Here is a 19,991-nt window from a genome sequence, read left to right as displayed (position 1 = left end):
TCACAGCATCATCTTTCAGGATTTGAAATAGCTCAACTGGAATTCCATCACCTCCACTAGCTTTGTTCGTAGTGATGCTTTCTAAGGCCCACTTGACTTCACATTCCAGGATGTCTGGCTCTAGGTGAGTGATCATACCATCATGATTATCTTGGTCGTGAAGATCTTTTTTGTACAGTTCTTCTGTGTATTCTTGCCATCTCTTCTTAATATCTTCTGCTTCTGTTAGGTCCATACCATTTCTGTCCTTTATCGAGCCCATCTTTGCATGAAATGTTCCCATGGTATCTCGAATTTTCTTCAAGAGATCTCTAGTCTTTCCCATTCTGTTGTTTTCCTCTATTTCTTTGCATTGATCGCTGAGGAAGGCTTTCTTTTCTCTCCTTGCTATTCTTTGGAACTCTGCATTCAGATGCTTATATCTTTCCTTTTCTCCTTTGCTTTTCGCTTCTCTTCTTTTCACAGCTATTTGTAAGGCCTCCCCAGACAGCCATTTTGCTTTTTTGCATTTCTTTTTCTTGGGGATGGTCTTGATCTCTGTCTCCCGTACAGTGTCACAAACCTCCGTCCATAGTTCATCAGGCACTCTATCTGTCAGATCTAGGCCCTTAAATCTATTTCTCACTTCCACTGTATAATCATAAGGTATTTGATTTAGGTCACTTGGACTGTGAAGAAGGCTGAGCGCCGAAGAATTGATGCTTTTGAACTGTGGTGTTGGAGAGTCCCTTGAACTGCAAGGAGATCCAACCAGTCCATTCTGAAGGAGATCAGCCCTGGGATTTCTTTGGAAGGAATGATGCTAAAGCTGAAACTCCAGTACTTTGGCCACCTCACACGAAGAGTTGACTCATTGGAAAAGACTCTGATGCTGGGAGGGATTGTGGGCAGGAGGAGAAGGGGATGACAGAGGATGAGATGGCTGGATGGCATCACTGACTTGATGGACATGAGTCTGAGTGAACTCCGGGAGTTGGTGATGGACAGGGAGGCCTGGCGTGCTGCGATTCATGGGGTCGCAAAGAGTCGGACACGACTGAGCGACTGATCTGATACCTGAATGGTCTAGTGGTTTTCCCTACTGTCTTCAGTAGGTCAGCTGATTAGCAACCTTAATTCCATCTGCAATGTTAATTCCCCTTCACCATGGAATTTACCAGATCCACAGATTTGGGGTCTGTTCTGCAGAACAGATCACCCTAGCTATTTTATTCCTTGGCTGTTTCTTGTGAGGCGGGACCTCTTTCTTCTTGAGGAGATGTTCCATATGGATAGAAAGGACTACAGTGTTGTCGGACTTTTTCTAATTGCTTTAAGCATTTCTCGTCCTGGAAGAGCATTCCTCTTTCAGAGGTAGCACACGTACAGAGCAGCAGCAAACTCTGACCTGGGTGACCTGTTTGTGCTCCTTAGCAGCCCTGTTTGTCATCAGATTGCTAGAACAGAGAATGTCTTCGGTTGTTGCTGCCTATTCTTGAATGTTTTTGTGTTGATACTTAATTTGGTAGCAAAGAGAATTTTTTTCTTTTTTTGGTTTCAGGTAATGAAAACATCCCTGAACAAGGAGCTTGTTAGGAAAAAGGAGTTCCTTGTTGTAGAAGATCTTGACATGACATTGGTGATTATTTTTCCAGACACCTGCTTTTGTTCTTCATGTCGCATGATGGGCATCTTGTGCAGAGGAAGCAGGCGAGGTGTGACACTCTTTCACAAATTGATGTTAAAGGCTCATTTGGTTTAATCTCCTATGGAACTGAATTTTTGGCTAAATACTACTGTTCTTTCCGTTTTTGGATCTTGTTTATCTTTCATTTTCTCAAACATAAATATGTATATGTACAACTTTTTAAAAAGAGGAATTTCAATTTCTACTTTAAAAAATTATAGAAGTAACATATCTTTATGGACTTCCTGGGTAGCTCAGCTGGTAAAGAATCCACCTGTGATGCAGGAGACCCCAGTTCAATTCCTGGGTCCGAAAGTTCCCCTGAAGAAGGGATAGGCTACCCACTCCAGTATTTTTGAACTTACCTGGTAGCTCAGATGGTAAAGAATCTACCTACAGTGTGGGAGACCTGGGTTTGATCCCTGGATTGGGTAGATCCCCTGGAGGAGGGCATGGCAATCCACTCCAGTATTCTTGCCTGGAGAATCCCCTTGGACAGAGGAGCTTGGCGGACTACAGTCCATGAGGTCACAAAGAGTCAGACACGGCTGAGCGACTCAGCACAGCACAGCAACTTATTGTTCTAGTAAAATGTGATGATAGAGAAAAGCCTATAGTTAAAAGTCACTTTTGACTTTTAAAGGGTTCTATGAGGTTGGAGAAGACTCTTGAGAGTCCCTTGGACTTCAAGGACATCCAACCAGTCCATCCTAAATGAGATCAGTCCTGGGTGTTCATTGGAAGGACTGATGCTGAAGCTGAAACTCCAGTACTTTGGCCACCTCATGAGAAAAGTTGAGTCATTGGAAAGACCCTGATGCTGGGAGGGATTGGGGGCAGGAGGAGAAGGGGACAACAGAGGATGAGATGGCTGGCTGGCATCACTGACTCGATGGACATGAGTTTGGGTAAACTCCGGGAGTTGGTGATGGACAGGGAGGCCTGGCGTGCTGCGATTCATGGGGTCACAAAGAGTCGGACACGACTGAGTGACTGAACTGAACTGATGAGGCTCTAGGAAGTTTGCGTGATTTTAGTTCTCTGTGTTACCTCCAAGGTCAGTTGATTTCCACACAAAGATATGTTGCACATCATCCCCGATTCCTGCCTGTGCAGCAGAAGTGAAGAAAACAGCCCTTGTGAGACTGAATTGCTCTTGGAGGTGTGCAGCTTGGAGAAAATAAGAACCTCAGAACCCCTTGGTTGCAAAGGTCAGGGGATCTCCCATATCAGAGACCACGAGAGGAAGAATGTGTACTTGGCGCTCCTGCAGGGGTCAGACTGAAGCTTAAAGAGTGGCTTGTTGACCTGCCCACCTGAAGCTGGGAATCTAGTAAACAGGGGGTAGAATAGTGCTTCCCATACCTGGCTTATCTACAGAATCTCATGGGTCATTTCAAAAAGCAGTTTACTCTGCGGCCCTGCTCTAGCCATGGCTTGTGAACCAGGATCCTCCAGGGTAGGATCCAGGGATGAGTGAATGAGTACAGACACACACACACGTGCACACATGTATTTTCAAAGCACCTGAATTCAGGAGCCCAGATGTAGAAGACCAGTTCTTGGGAAGCTTGTGCTGCTCTCTTTGGGATCATGTTGCTTGCTCCTGTCTTGGGTTAGAGATGGTTCTCTTCATTGCATGTGTTTGTTTGAAATGATGGTGTGGGGATTTGTGTCCAGGATTATAGGAAGGGTTGACTGAGCGTTAAATGTATTTTTTTCCAACTGTAACCATCTAATTGATGTGGTTTTGCTTTAGGCCATTCAGAATTCCCCTTAGAGGGTTTTGAGCTTTCAAGCAGAGGTCCATAAGAAAAGGCTCCACGGATCAAAGAAGCAAAAAATAACCAAGCTTGGGTTTTATTTTTACTCCTTTATAATAGCTACCAAGTTCATCTGCCTCCCCGCTTCAGCTTCCTCAAGTGTCTGTATGGTTTTAGTTTTTGCTCCTTTTAGAAAGATACCTTCCCTGTGTGTTGCTCAGTTGCTGGGCAGCTGCTGGCCAGGCGCCATCCTGGAGTCCTGATCTGTACAGCAGAGGAAGTGACCTGAAAAGAGCCTTCCCTTCTCTCTCTCGGGACGTGGATTGCCAGGCATGTGAGGCCTGCAGAAGGGCTGAGGCCCAGTCACCTGCCAGAGCAGCTTCCGAGTGGCTCTCAGCCTCTCCTCAGGCGTTGGTGGATAGGCTGGCTGTAATTGTAATGTCCTTCTTACTGTAGCACTTGGACAAGCTTTGAAAAGTTAACCTGGAAAATTTTAAAACACACGCAGAAGTGGATGGAAGAGTGTAATGAACTCCTGTGGACCCATCAACACAAACATTTTGGTGTAGTTTCCTTTCAGTCTTTTTTTTTTTTTTTTAACGTATATTTCTACATGTCCACCAACCTTAAGTCCTTCTTGGAAAATGTAGGATTTAAAAAATAAGCTTAAACCTCAGCTTCCACCTTAAGAGACTAGCAAAAAGGAGAAAATGAAATCAAAGCAAGCAGAAGGAAAATATAAAAGAGCGGAAAGCAGTGAAATAGAAGACAGAGCAGCTGTCCAGAAAAGTTCCCACCTTGAAGGGAAGTGGATTAGCAGAGAGGAGGAGGAGGGCATCCATTCCATTGATCACAGTTCAGCAGCCGGGTCATATAGTGCTGAGCAGGTGGCTTGGTAGAAAGAGCACTGGGCATGGAGCCTGGCTTCTGGGTCTGGTACTGTCTCTAAGGGCCCTTTGATCTTGGGCAGGTCACTTGGCATCACCAAGTCCCCTGAAAATGTAGACAATGGTATCTTTTCTACCTGCCCTGCAGAGTTGTTGCAAGGTCAAATAAGACAATGCATGTGAAAGTAAGTTACATAAAACAGCTGGGAAAAAAGTGAAGTATAAAATTTGATAAGGAGAAATTTGAAATTACTAGATCAACTGAAGCTCGGGGATTAATATGTGGATTTTATTTACAACAATGATAACAACAAAAAGTTTAAAAATTAGTTCTAGTCGTTCTGTAAAATGTTTTGTAGCTTTTTAAAGAAAAATGAACATTTTTCTCTGCCCTTAAAATGTATATATGGATGAGTTTTTTGATGGCATCTGCCGAGGAAGGACCCCATCCTCACAGGGACGGCAGGAGAAACAAGACTTCAGAGGGGGTGCTGGCAGCTGGCTGTCTCCCCACGGCTCTGTGGGGGCTGGAGGCAGGGAGCAGGCCTCACTGGGTCAGACAGTTTGTCACGTGGAGCCCAGCGGAAACCGGAACCCAGGCTGGACGTGCTGCTTCCCCGACCAAGGTCCATGGGGTGACAGGATAAGCCCAGATGATGGCCACGCTCGAATTGGGTTAGTCTGCAGCTGAGGAACCAGGTGCTGAGGGCTTAGCACCTTCCGCAGCAGACAGGCCAGCCCTCCCCTGGGAGCCACCTGGTCACACTTGGCCTCCTTGGCCAACCAGCTGTGACAGAGTATGTGCAAGGATGCTCAGGCCCCATGGTGGCCTGACTCTGCCCCAAGCTGTATAATATGATTGCACCATGATTTGATTACTTGTCCTTTCTTGTTGGTCATTTAGAAGTTTCCTCTCTGTTCTGTAACAAGTTAACCCTGTAACATCATTGTTGGTAAAGCTTTGCCAACATTTCTAATTGTTTCCTTAGGCTAGACTTCTGTAAGTGAAATCACTAGGTCAGTGACTAAAAACTATTTTTTAGTCTCTTGATATGTACTGCCAAGTGATTTTCCAGAAAGTTCTGTCACATTTACATTTCATACTAGTATATGATGATATTTGTTAATTTATCCTTCTAAACATTGAATTATTTTTTAATGTAATTTTTAAATATTTTCTGTCTTCTCAGTGTTAGTAGGGTAGCTTTATTCTAAGACCTCGGCCTAGTGTTCATATAAATCAGAATGGGATTTATAGCAGCTTCTTTCCCAGGTCATTTCTTGTTAATTTAGTCAACAGATATTTATTGAGGACAAACTAGAAGCTGGGCACTCTATGAGTCTTGGGATTTAGACGTGAAATCTCAGGGACCTGGCATTCTAGATGGAAGGAGAACTTTGACCTTTAAGCAAGAAAAGGAGCTGGTTTTTCTGGATAGTGTATGTTTCATCCAACTGTGTGTGGAGTTCAGATAAAGGTTTCTTAAGAGTTAAGTAAGGGTGAGAACTCATCTGCTTCCCACCCTGTGTTTATTGGACACAGGTCAGCAGTTGAACTTTGTGTTCCTGACTTTTCAGCACTCATGTGTCCCCTTGCAACTGACAAGGCCTTTTTATAAGACATCTGCATCCACAAATTGTGTTAAAGACTTTTGAAAGTGAGTCTACACAAAGCACGATTTAATCCTGAACAGATAGGTTTTAGAATCCTTTTATGTGAGGATAGGGAGAACAGTGCCTGTTTAGGGACTTTCTGGTGGAAAGAAGCTTAAACTTGGCTTGATAATTTTATCTCTTACTACTCTTTCCAAAGTGCACTGACTGGGAATTCCCTGGCAGTCCAGTGGTTAGGGCTCTGTGCCTTCACTGTCAAGGGTCTGGGTTTGATCCCTGATTGGGGAACTAAGATCCCACAAGCCGCATGGCATGGCCAAAAAAAAGAAAAAGAGCAAATGCATTGTCATGGATCTTTCATCTGTCAGCCTTAATTTTTACCCTTTGGCCCAAGGCCACCTTGTGGCTTGGGCAAATTATCTTGTCTTCTCTCAGGGGCACAGACTTGGGGTAAAGACTCAGTCTCACCTGCCTTGCAGGTCATCGCGAAAGGTCCAGTGAGATGCTCTATGTACATCAGTCAGGGGGCGACACACAGCGGGAGCCTGGAGAGAGAAGTGATGGCTGTCATCAGCACACACTGGAGGGCTTGGTAGGGCCGCCACAGATGCTAGGATACCAAAGGTGATGTTGAAACATCTTACTTAGTGATAATAAACACATTCATTTCCTTTTATCTTTTTGCTAAAAACTTTTCTGGTTACCCATTACTGTAGTTTTTAAAAAAACTATCGAGGTATAATTTACATACAGTAAACTGTATCCATTTGAAGTACAGTCTGATGAGATATATTTGGCAGATTTATACACCGTTGAAACTGCCATCACAGTCAAGATACAGAACATTTCTCTAAAAAGGTTTTCAAGTTCATCTGCAGCCCACCCCCCCCCCACCCTAGGCAGCCTGGGTCTTTGTGTCCCTACAGGTTAGTTTACGTCCCCCAGAGTTTTGTATAAATGGAGTCATACAATGCACTCTCTACTGTGGCCCTCCCTCAGCGTGAAGCGACCGAGGTCATCGCTGGGATGTCCGTCTTTCCTCTTTACTGCTGAGTGGTGTTCCCCTGTCTGTATTTATCCGGTCACCTGGCCTGATCTTGTGCCTTGTTTCTGGTTTGAGGCCATTGTGAACAAAGCTGCCGTGAGCCGTCGTGAAAAGTCATTGTGTGGACATGTTTCATTTCTGTTAGATTAATATCCATGGATGGAATGGCTGGGTTGTATGGTCGGGTTTTACTTTTCTCCTAAAAAATGTTTTATTATATGTAAAATGGTATTATATGTAAGGAATGGTATGTATAAATAGTATGTAACTAGTTTAAAATGTCTCAGAACAGCTTTTATTTAATGTAAGTATAATATGCAAATCAGTTAAAGTATGTTTTAATATGTTATCATTTTGCATCAATCAAAAAATACTGGATTTTCCTAGAAAAAACAGTGACAATAAAACTTGAAGCAATCACAAAGTAAATGAAAGTATTTTTTCCTGTTCTTGTACACAATTCTGTGCTTCCTTAAAATTGGAAGAGAACGCTTCACACAACAATTTCTAGGTATAAATTCTTGGAGGTGGGCAAATGCACCTGAGAGCACAGCGGAGGCAGAGTGGGGGCGGGGCAGCCCTCAGGAAGGGGCTCTGTATCTTGTGCGTGCTTTGCAGAGTTGCTCTGTGTATCTAGGTAAGGTGCTTCCTGGTAGCTAGTGGCTTTTGTCCATGATGTTTGTGAGACAAATACAACGTGGACACGCCTTTGATGGTCACTTTATTCCTTTTCCAGTGCAGCCAGAGGATGGGCGCCCTCTCAAGTCACCAGTCAGGCCTTTGCCACCCACTGAATTGCTTGTGCCACTGCCACTCAAAGTGCAAATCTTTTAAAAAGAGGGGAGTGGGGGTTAATATTTATTTTTAAAGGAATTATTCTGTAAAATCTTTTTAGAACAATTCTGTTGTTTAGGGGTTTTGGCATTTGAACTACCAGGAAGAAAGTTTTCTACTTTGGAATTAAGGTATTAATTAAAGATTATTCTAAAGAATCAGTGAGTTATGTCCCCAGATGAGTTAGATGGTGGGAGTTAAAAGTAATTTAACTTAGAGCTGGGAAATTGGTCCTTTCATAATTGCAACATGGTGAGCTGGTGGTTTAGTCCACTTAGTACCTTATTATGTACTGTTTTCTGTCCTGATTGTTAGTACTGCTTACTTTAATGGTTGTGCTGTGTAGGATTCCCTCGAGTCATTGTGTAAACCCCAGGTGAGAAACAAGGGCTGCCAGCAGTGCTCTGAGCTTTTGTTTGCAGTCTGTCAGCCTGTGGGTTGGGATGAGAGGCTTGGTCCCCATGTCCTCATGCTCCTGGTGACTCATCACCCAGTCCCTCAGGTTCATGCCTGGAGGCTTCTGGAAGGAGGAGGAAACTTTGGGGAGACTGGGTAACCCCTGCATGTACTCTTTTTCTTGATGTATCTCTTGGATGTCTTGTTTCCCAACCAGGATCATATGTGACTTTTTTGGCCGGACTGTCTTTTACTAAACAAGAAGCTTTGTACTCTACAGAATATCCTTTAGTTTTGTGTTTAACTAGACATTTTACATTTTCAATATAGGATTCAATGTGTACCATCACTTTGTGATAAGACATTTGGGACATTACCTCCATTTACTTGGTTGGTGTTAACAAACTCACTGATATGCTTTTGCATCGTTATCAGTCAGTCATTGTCTTAACCACTGACAACATTATTTGTCCTGATAATCCCAAGCCAGTTAATTGATGATAAGGTGAAGGTGAAGTCGCTCAGTCGTGTCTCAGACTGTAGCCTACCAGGCTTCTCTGTCCATGGGATTCTGCAGGCAAGAATACTGGAGTGGGTTACCATTTCCTTCTCCAGGGGATCTTCCCAACCCAGGGATCGAACCCTGGTCTCCTGCATTGGAGGCAGATGCTTTAACCTCTGAGCCACCAGGGAAGCCCAACTGATGATGTTCTCCTCCAATTAGATACGTTTCAAAGGTGATTTCTGTGGAAGTTTATGAAATGCGAATGATAAAGCTCTTTCCTTTCCAGTGAGAGAGAGAGAGAGAGCGAGCAATGAATAACAGTCTCTTCTTTTCCTGCCATGTTCTGAACTGCTGGAAATAGAGAAAGGAAGAGGAAACTGGAGATCAAACCACCAGGCTTTGTGAAGAGAAGGCATCCCCCTGATGCCAGGCATTGGGGAACAGGTTGCAAATTTGTAAAGTAGGTCAGGTTTCTTTCTCTTTCTAACCCCTAGTCGGATCTTTTGAATGTTTGGGACCGCAGGCTTCCAGGACCTTCTGCCTTCCGTTTCAGTACTCAGGTGGAAAGCAGGGGCCCTGGATCCACTCTGCTTAGTGCGATGTTTTTGGTATCTCTCTGTTGGTGATTTCTCTGTTTAAAATGGCCCCCCACACAGTGCTGAAGTGCTGTCTGGTGTTTCCAAGTGCAAGAAGCTGTGATGTACCCACCGAGAACACGTGTGTTCGGTGAGCCTCCTTCAGGTAGGAGTTCATTGTCAGTGAGGTGTCCTAAAACATGCTCACATATTGGGCCATGAAGGAACTGGGGTCAGGGCCTCACAGGAACCTAGCCCTGTATTCCCCTGGGATCTGGGTTCAGTATTTGGCAGTTGAGGGTTAACAGTGACTTTTCTAGGAGCCTTTCTAGGATGCTTGAATTAGGAGGACTGACTGTATTGCTAGCCTTCTTTCTCCCCTCTAAGCTTCAGGCTTAGATGGCTCACTGCCTCATTTCTCTTCCCTCCTCACTGAGATGTCTAAAGGGGGCCTTGTGCTTGGTGTGGCACAGAAGAACCCCCAGATGTCCCCATTCTAGGAAGCAGCATGTCCACCCACGTGGTGTGCAAACTGCGTGTTGAGAAATCAACCCCGATTCCTCCCTTTCTCTCATTTTGCACAGTTTCTTAATGGTGCTGTCCATTCCACCTCCAAACATGGTCTAAAGCGCTCTGCTTGCTGCCACATGAGTGGAGACCCCTGGCATTGCTCCTGGGATGTGACTCCAGCTCCCTGTGTCGCCCTCACTGTGACCTTGTATCCCGTGCTTTCCCCATTATGGGCACCTGATCAGCTGTCCCTTCTCAGGTGGACCCAGAGGAAACAGGCTGAGAAAGATTTTGTGGTTTGAGCCGCTGACGTCACTCTGGGTGATGGTAGCTTCTGTAAACAGTCCTGCCTCCACACCTGGTAGGAATATTTTTGAGACTGGAAAGGAGGTTTGCTTTTTTCTTTTTATAGGGAAAATAGACCTCAGAACAGTGGTTTAAGAGCTTGAAGAAAATCTTGAAGAAATGCCCCTTCAAGAATAGATTATTAGAGTTTTCTTATTTGTTTTGTATTTCACTGAAACCACCTGTCTTCTAAAACAAGGAGATTAGATTTTAGACAAAACCATGGTTTCCGCTTAGTTTGTTTTTAGAATCAGTGACGGGCACCAAGAAGAAGTTGGGACTGGCCGTGTGTGTGGCACTGCCTTCCGCCTTCTCTGCCCTGCCCTGTGATGCAGGGTGAGCGTCGTCTGTCTCCTCCTGTTTCTCTCACATGGTGGCTTCATCAGCAGGGCCCTGGCGCCTTTCCACGGGTTCACTTTGCACTCTGTCAGCTGAGTAAAAGGATGGGTGGAGTGCACCGATTTTATAACGTCCATCTTGTGGTTTTACGAAGAAAAGGGGTGATGTATAATTAGTAAGTCAGAAAGGGAGGGAAGGAAACAGGAAGAGAATATGCAGCACTTGTGCATCAGAGTTGATGTCCGAGGCAAAAAGGAGCGGGCGGGCGAACGCTTGGCTCCCCAGCCCACCTGTCCTCACTCTGAGCTGTCAGAGGGCTTTGCTTCATACTCATGTGGATTTCACACCACAGTGACGCTTGCTTTCATATTTGTTGAAGGCTGGCCACTTTTTCTAAAACTACTAATTGAATTTGGTTTAAAAGTGCACAGTACACCCAGTGAACTAATTTGATCATTCTCCCTGACATTGTTCATATTCCCCTAAGTAGTAAAAGTATCAGAAAGATCATTTCTGGAAATATCAATTGAATTTATCTTCAATGGCTAGTGCTTTTCATGTATTACAGTGAAAGAATGAACTTGCCTGATAGCTTAGTCACCATTGTCCCCTACAAAACCTTCGGCTTGTTTGATCCATAAATGTTTTCCTTTTGATCCAGGACAGCGTTGAACCCATCCATTCATCATCCAGTGGGTGATGAATATCGCATTGAGCTGATGGAACCCTAACATGATTGGTCTGTGATTACCTGAGACCTTAGGATGCTGGTTCAGCAGACGCTTTTCATCTTTGAGAAGGGGAATCTTAGTTCACAGAGTCATAAAATGTTTAGAGGGGAAGTGAAAAGTGAAAGTGAAGTCACTCAGTCGTGTCCGACTCTGTGACCCCATGGACTGTACCCTACCATGGGATTTTCCAGGCAAGAGCACTGGCGTGAGTTGCCATGTCCTTCTCCAGGGGATCTTCCCGACCCAGGGATGGAACCTGGGCTCCTGCATTGCAGACGCTTTACCGTCTGAGCCACACTTACCATCAGTCTGAGCCAACAGCTTCAGCTTGTTTGCTGTGTGTGTGGTGTAGCAGGTGACGGTGAAAGGGTCATGGGAGGACGCTCAGCACTGGACTTTGAAGAATTGGTCTTGTAAATTTCGAATACAGACATTTGCCATCTTGAAAAAAAGAAAACTGTGTTACAGAACTAAAAACAATAAAATGCAAAGCAGCAGTTCCCCGCACCACCTTGAGATCCTCCTCCTAAGGGGTAGCCATTTTGAATTTTTAAAGCTGTTTAACAATATTCTTTTCTTGCTTCTTGATGGCCAGTTTCAGACCTGCTCTGCAGACTTTCTGTTGGGCACGACATTGCCAAGCCACGTAGTATTCTGCAGTCATTCTGTCTTCTTGGTACCACTCTTTGTTTTTCCTGGAGCTGTTAATTGCCTTAGCTTTTCCCTTTGCCCAGTTGTCTTTGAAATTATCAGTTGTTTTCTAAAATATAGCAGCTGTGCCGTAAGCTTATCTGTGATGTGTTTTGTCTGCTTAAGTGCCTCAGTCAGTTGTGTCCCCCTGGCCTGTGCCTATCATTTTTCTGCTCAAATCTAGATCAGTTGCTCTTGGGTCTGCTATCTGGCCTTTGTTTCCACTTCCCCCCAGAGTCATTTGGGATTACCTCTCTGTTGAATCACCTTTTCCTTGGCCTGTGTCTTTCCTGTTTTTGATTTACCTTAAGTACATTCTCTAGAAGTTTCCTTCGAAAGGGTATGTGGGAGGTCTGTGTTCTCTTGGTCTGTCTTTAACACTTTTTGGACTTGGTATAAAATTCTTCTAGTAAAATTTTCTTCTGATTTTGAAGACTTTTACTTTACTTTCTTTTTTTTTTGCTTATCATTCTGCCTGTGAGATTTATTCATGTTGTTTCATGTAGTTATATTCACTTTCACAAACATACAAAACGTTTTATCTTTTGAATATGCCACTATTAAAAAAAGTCTGCTCCACTCTCACTGGACATGTAGGTGGTTTCCATTGGGGGTTATTGCTGCAAGTGCCACTGTGACCGTTCACGTTCATATTTCCTGGCATTCATGTGAATGATGGATTGCCAGCAGCATTTATAGGAAACTCAGTCTGTGATTTTTTTTTCCAGCTCTGTTACATGTCAAATGTTTATATCTACAAGGGTTTCTGGGCTCGTATTCTGTTCTGATGGTCTGTCCCATGCCAGAAGCACCCATCTTATAACCCCCAAAACAGAGAAGTAAAAACCTACCGGGATCGTGCTTCGCAGTGACAGATGTACATGGAACCTCTCGGTCCTCTGGGAACAGTGACAGCTGAGCGTGCCGGGTCCTGAGTGTGCTTTCTCTCTCCATGGATTTAGGTCCTCTGTCAAGGTTTTCACCACAATTTTAGAATTTTTTTCCATTAAACTCTTACACATTGTTGAACTGATTTATCACCAAGTGTTAAATGTTTGGGCTTTCCTGGTGGCTCATGGTAAAGGACCCACCTGTCAATGCAGGGGACGTGGGTTCAACCCCTGGGTTGGAAGATCCCCTGGAGAAGGAAATGGCAACCCACTCCAGTGTTCTTGCCTGGGAGATCCCACGGACAGAGGACACCTGGCGGGCTACAGTCCAGGGGGTCGCAAAAGAGTTGGGCAGGACTTAGAAACTAAACAATTTAATTTGTGCTTTTATATGTTGTCTTTGTAACCAGCAATCTTGTCAACCTCTGTGAATGATTCTAACAGTTTAGGGTTTGTTTTTTTTTAAACCTTTTCTATGTGGATAGTCAATCCACTAGTAAGATAATCATTTCTTTTTTTTTTTTTTTCCTTCTTTACAATCTTTCTGCCCTTTTTCTTGCCCCATTTCATTGGCTGGGGCATTTGGGCCCATTTCTGCTGGGGCTTCCTGACCGAGAAGATTGAGTTAGAAAACCCTCCAGCACAGTACCAGTGAAGTTGCTGAGTGTGGACACACTTCATGTCTTCCCCATCTTAAGGGAAAAGCTTTCAGCATTTCCCCACAAACTATAACATTTACTGTGAGTTGTAAATACCTTTTATTGTGTTGAAAAAACAATTCATCCTGTTTCTAGTTTGTCAAAAGATTTTTTTCAGTCATGGATAGCTGTTCAGTTCTTTCAGTGCTTTTCCTGTAGGTCTATGTGTCATGTTGTTGTGACAGTATATTATACAGCTAAGTCAGGAACTAGTCTAGCCCTGCACTGTCTCACGTGGTGACCACTATTGAGTTCTTGAAATATGTTCTAAGCATAAAACAAATCCAGGATTTTGAAACCTTAGTACAAAAAAAAAGGCAGAATATTTATTATATCGATCATATGTAGAAATGATAATGTTTTAGATATATTGGGTTAAATAAAACTTATTATTAAGGTTATTTTTTACCATTTATCTTTTAGTTGTTTACTGTATAAGTAAGTAAGTGTAAGTGAAAGTTGCTCAGTTGTGTCTGACTCTTTGTGATCCCATGGACTATAGAGTCCATGAAATTCTCCAGGCCAGAATACTGGAGTGAATAGCCGTTCCCTTCTCTAGGGGATCTTCTCAACCCAGGAATGGAACCCAGGTCTCCCGCATTGCAGGCAGATTCTTTACCAGCTGAGCCACCAGGGAAGCCCCTGTTTCCTGTGGCTGCTAGAAAATGTTAAAATACATATTTGGCTCATATTATGTGTTTTTTGGACAGCACTGGCTAGACACACTGATGTTTGCATCCAAATTTATAGTGAAGAATCTGCCTGCAATTCAGGAGACCTAGGTTTGATTCCTGGGTTGGGAAGATCCCCTGGAGAAGGAAATGGCAACCCACTCCAGTATTCTTGCCTGGAAAATCCCATGGACAGAGGATCCTGGCGGGCTACAGTCCATGGAGTCACAAAGAGTCGGACATGACTGAGCGACTAACACAATGTGTATTAAGTGTTTAATAGGTGTCCTCATTATTTTAAGCATTTTTACAGTAACCCAATGAAGTGGGAAATTTTTCTCCATGTCTTGGATGAGAAAACTAAAAGTCAAGGAGAGAGTAACAAAGTAGCTAGTGGGCAGTCGAGCCAGGACTGTAACCCAAGCAGCTGACTCCTGGGCCTGCACTGTCGGTCACTCCCTTGTAGGGATCATATGACATTTTAGATCACTGGGGATCTAAAATGAACGGGATCAGTGAACGGTGATGACAGTTGATTACCCAGAAAATACTTAGATTCCCTTTGTCATTCTACACTTGAAAAATCAAACCAAAAGAACTCCAGATGGATTAGGCCAAAGTGTCCCTTATTTATATATATACACTTAGACCTGTAACCCATCTGGAGTTTTTTGTTTTATTTCTTTAAGTATAAAATGACAAATATAAACACACAAATATATACATATATGCACATATATGTAATTTTTAAGTGAATATTTTTCTAATTTTATTGAGAAAGGAACACTACTTCCTAAGCAGGTCACAGAAACTTAGAAGTCATAAAAAAGCAATCAACAGACATGACATCGTATGAACCAACTTAATATATATAAATGTATTATTTATATTCTTTTTGTGTGACAAAAGCTTTCATAAAAAAGTAAAACAGGCAGTATAGTTGGAGAAAATATTTGCAGCACTTACGAGCAAAGATTGCTATCCAAAATATATGAAGAGCACCTGCAAACCGGTAAAAAGACAAACAACAGTAGAAAAATAGGACAAAGGATATAAACGATTCAGAGAAGAAGCACAGCCAGCCAGTAATCCTAATAGACAGGGAAATGTGAACTACAACGACCAGCAGATTACCAGAACGTTAAAGAGCGCTGGTGAGGTTGTGGAGAAGCCGACATTCTCGTAGTGTTTGGGGGGGGCATTTTGTGCCTGATTTCAGAAGGCAGTTTGGTAATGTCTGTCCCAGTTTAAAATGTTTATAGAGTACATCCTATGCCCAGAGCTTGGTTTCTAAATACCATTCTCCATTAAAAGGAACCTGTGATCCTTGGGGAAATGGTTGATTCTGGGGCTGGGTAGGGAAAAATACAAAGTGAGCCTGCTTGGAAAGTCTTGTGATGGCAGGAAGTGAAGAAGTGCTCAGAGAATGATGGGGACAAGTTGGAAGACACAGGAGCCAACTTGAAGAAGCACCTGGCTGCTGACCCCAAAATTAGGGCATGATAAAAGATGGCGAGGAACAGATACCCACATCCTCCCAGAGCATCTCCCAACAAGATTCTTAGGAATCACAGAGGGACAAACAGCCACAAAAACGGAAACCTGGTGGACTCACCTCTACCAGATGTTCAAGGTTGGCATCACTAGTAAAAGGCTAATCAACATCGTGGACCCTGATGTCATGCATCAAGGACAGCCTAATTTTCTGTGGTGGTGTTTAGTCGCTCAGTTGTGTCCGACTCTTTTGTGACTCCATGGACTGTAGCCCACCAGGCTCCTCTGTCCGTGGGATTTTCCAGGCAAGAATACTGGAATGGGTTGCCATTTCCTTCTCCACATTTTCTGTGTAATTCTTGCCAAAAATACACAACCTCAGTTGCATCAGAAGAAAACTGTGGGCAAATCCAAATTGGGGAACATTCTACAAAACAACCCAGCACTACTCTGTGAAGTGAAAAGGTCATAACCCTGAGACTGGGAACGTTCGTGATCAGACTAATTGCAGTGGGGTCTCCTGGATTGGGTCCTGGACTGGAAGAAAAGGACCTCACTGAGGAAACTGAGGCGGTTCCAATAGGTTTACCAGGTTGCCTGTCAGTATTGTGTTGATGAGAATGGAGGACACATGGCAAGTCGATGTTTGTATAGTTTTTCTGCAGATCTAACATGTTTCAAAATAAAAAGTTAGCTGCCCATACTTGTTGACTCTGGAATTCAGTTTCCGAATCTCTTCTGCAGGTTCAGAAAAATAGATAAAAAACAATGTCGATTTCACGTAGCTTGTGATGGCAGAGTATTGGAAACAGAGATTCACCAGTACAAAATCAAAGTATAGAATTAGTGCAGATTTTACTGTGGGATGTACCAATTTAAAAACTTGAGGTAGATTTATAGGCCCTGACATAGGGAAATCTCTATGAAAAAAAAACTTGGAGAAAAACATATATTACATTTAACTTTGTGATATAGGCAGTAAAAAAAACAAGTAGTTTTATTTTTGTATTTTACATGTTCTGCATCTTCCTCCCCACTCCCCTTCTATAATTTAAACACTGGGAGACAGTAAGTATGGTATTTTCTGTCTTCAGTGAGATCATCCTCTTTTGTGTGTTAGAAAAAACTCAGAATGGTGATTCCGATTGATGAAAATACAAAGACGTAAACTCAGCCCTTAGGAAAAGTTTCTTACTGGTTCATATTTGTGTTTCTTAAGCTAACCTCAGTGGAGAGGGGCTGTGTTCTAGGCAGTCTCAGAGTTCAGGGAATTCACAGTTGATGACTACTTCGCTGGGGGTGTCTGGTCCCTGTGCCCTGAGCGTGTGTCCATCGGGCTGAGGGAGCACTCTGGGAGGGTCCCCTGGGCTTGGTGTCTGCACCCATGGTTACGTGGCTCCTCAGCTCTCCTGTGTCTTCAGCGTCCTTCGTGGAAGGGGGATGGTGGCGGTTGGGGTGCTGCCTGGTCTCCTGCAGGTTGTTTTGATGCCCAAGAAATTCTGTATTTCTGTGAAAATACCTCTGTGTCTCTTTGGAAACTAATGCAGCTTTTGAAGGTTACCTGCTTGGTTATGGTGCAGTAGCACGTGTCCCTTCAGTCAGAGTGACAAACCTCAGGCTGTCCAACAGCACCATGAACCTGGTTCATGTTTGGAATTCTGCATTGTTTTATCTTTGAATCTGCATTTCTCAGGTCTCTTTTTCCTGCAGACTTCTTACCAGGTAGGTTTCCTGGCTGGAAAGAGAATGTGCAGCCCCACCAATACAAATGTCATTCTGTGACTTTGGGTATAAAATCATTTTCAAGAAGAGTAAGGTAATTGGACTGAGGGTTTGTTCAGTGGAAGGAAGTTAAGTTTGAGGCTCATAGTCTTGGAAGGATGAATGATCACTATGCGAATGACAGAAATGCAGGTAGGTCTCTGTGGGTGGAGGGGTTCTGTCGCGGTGACAGCAGACACGGGGGGAGACAGGCAGGACCACGTCTTGAAGGGCCTCTTGTGCTGGGCAGTTCTGTATCTAAAATGCCCTTCCTCTCCCAGACAGTGCCCGGTCACCCATAAAGGTCACCTCTACTTTTCTCTTCAAGATTGTGACCCCAAGGCAGTATTTGAGTCACCTGATCTCCTAAATGCCAGATATTGCCACTAAGATTGTGGATTTTCTCAAAAGTCACTCTTCTTTTTTGGACTGCTCACACCCCCATTCTTCTTGCTGCCCCCAGGGACTCATTTTTGATGTTTTTTCTCCAAGAGCTTGGAGTCCCCGACCCTCACGTCCTAATCCTGAGCAGCCCAGGTGGTGGTTTCAGGTGACCTCTGCCACCACCCGGGGCCTCCAGAGACCTGTGCTCTCATCACCTCTGGAGCCCAGCACCCAGCTAGTGTGGCACTCAACACAGTTCAAACTGAACCACACAGTAGAGACCCAAGTCTTTTTTGAGGGAATGCAGAGTACTCAGCCTTCAATGCTCCTTGGAAGGACTGATGGTGAAGCTGAAGCTCCAGTACTTTGGCCACCTAATGTGAACAAGTTGACTCATTGGAAAAGACCTTGATGCTGGGAAAGATTGAAGGCAAAAGGTGAAGAGGGGGGCAGAGGATGAAATGGTTGGATGGCATCACTGACTCAGTGGACATGAACTTGGCAAACTCTGGGAAATATTGAGGGACAGGGAGGAGGCCTGGCATGCTGAGTCCATGGGGTTGCAAGGAGTCAGACACAACTTAGTGACTGAACAACAGCAACTTAGCACGTACGTTTTTCAAATAACGAGCACCAGCTTTGTGAACGCCAGCTAGAACATGGCTAGAACATTACCAGGGGATGAGACTTCTCCTGAGGACACAGGAAGTGGGAGGTTCAGCCACCACAGTGGCTCTGGGTCCCCGAGCTCAGGTCTGTTCATGGGGAAACAGCCTTGGGAATCTAGTCATGCACACAGTGCCTGGTTAATTTCATTAGTCCATGCGGTGGGGAACAGGAAGCAGGAGGTTCACACACTGCAGAATGCACCTCACACACTGCAGAATTTTGGACCCCAAAAGCCTGTGTCCAGTGTTTTTGTTTCGGCTTGGGGGAGTCACAGAGGTTCAGATTTCACCTCTGTGATGCCTGTTCTGACCACCACATTTAATACTTTTTTGGGGGGGCTCTGTTGGGTCTGCTTTGCTGCATGGGCTTTTGTCTAGTTGTGGCAAATGGGGGGCTACTCCTTGTTGCAGTGTGAGGGTGGCTTCTTGCCGTGGCTTCTCTTGTTGCAACGCACAAGTTCCACAGGCTCAGGCTTCAGTAGCTGCAGTGCCTGGGCTCAGCAGTAGCAGTTCCCGGGCTCTAGAGCCCAAGCTTCATAACTGTGGCAGATGGGCTTAGTTGCGCCGCAGCATGTGGGATCTTCCTGATTCAGGGATGGAACCCGTGTCTCCTGCATTGGCAGGTGGATTCTTTACCATTGAGCCACCAGGGAAGCCCCGTGTTTAGTACTTTAATGATTACTGCACCCTACGCGCACACTCCTGGATCCTTCTTTCCCCCATAGCACCCGCTACTTTCTAGCATGCTAGTGAATATTGTTATTATCTGTGTCTGCCTGTATAACGTAAATTCCCATTGGCCATCACCTATTCCCATAAATTAATCACAGTGGCAAGCCAATTTTCATATAACGAAAACCTTTCAGGAAATGAGAACAGTGGAATATCACCAGAGCATGCCCTACATACTAGGTAGAACATGACTTTCTTCTGTATACATTCAAAAGGTAATGTATTTGCAAAAATGGCTAATTGTAAACCTTTTAACAATCTTATCATGTAACCAGCAGAGGGCAGCACAGTTCGAATTTATCACACCTAGTAATTTTGACTTTATTTTAAAGGACATTTAAAGCTGTAACAACTGTTTTCAGACGTAGTTCAACGTTTATCTCAACATCAAGTTTAATTTTTTTTTTTTTTTTGCTGCACTGTCATGTGGGATCTTAGTTCCTCAACCAGAGGTCTAACCCATCCCCCCTGCAGTAGAAGCACACAGAGCCCTAACCACTGGACTGCCAGGGAATTCCTCAGCATCAAATATAGTATACTGCTTTCTCATTTGTGAGTCATGCTATTGCTTCTCTGTCTCTGTGGAGGAAGACGTTTCTGTTTAACATCACGAATAGGTCAAGCACATGTTTTCTGAAGCACACAGAACCACTTTTCTGAGTGTGATGGTGACGACAGGTATGAGTCCTATGGGGCATCATTCCATCACCACTGGGGGGCGCTAATCATTTACCTGAGCTTCTCTCAGGGACAGGGCTGCCCTCACCTGTTCCTGGAGGACTGGATCCAGGTG

General features: G+C 44.1%; 1 protein-coding gene across 2 annotated transcripts in view; it reads left to right on the top strand.

Moving 5' to 3' along the window:
• CYTH1 (cytohesin 1) overlaps window positions 1-19,991 on the top strand; it is a 79,775-nt gene that overhangs the window by 12,376 nt on the left and 47,408 nt on the right. The window contains exon 1 of one of the 2 annotated variants that reach the window (XM_070389193.1): window positions 1,550-1,694. The exons of the other annotated variant lie outside the window; for it this stretch is intronic. Within the exon in view, the coding sequence (XP_070245294.1) occupies window positions 1,610-1,694 (85 nt within the window). The 5' untranslated portion in view covers window positions 1,550-1,609. Of the gene's footprint in view, window positions 1-1,549; window positions 1,695-19,991 lie in introns of those variants that run through there. 2 annotated transcript variants of the gene reach the window in all.

This window comes from Bos mutus, chromosome 19, assembly GCF_027580195.1.
Source record: "Bos mutus isolate GX-2022 chromosome 19, NWIPB_WYAK_1.1, whole genome shotgun sequence".
Classification (NCBI taxonomy): Eukaryota; Metazoa; Chordata; class Mammalia; order Artiodactyla; family Bovidae; genus Bos; species Bos mutus.
Note: the sequence above shows the minus strand (reverse complement) of the source record. Positions and strands in the feature narration are given on the sequence as shown.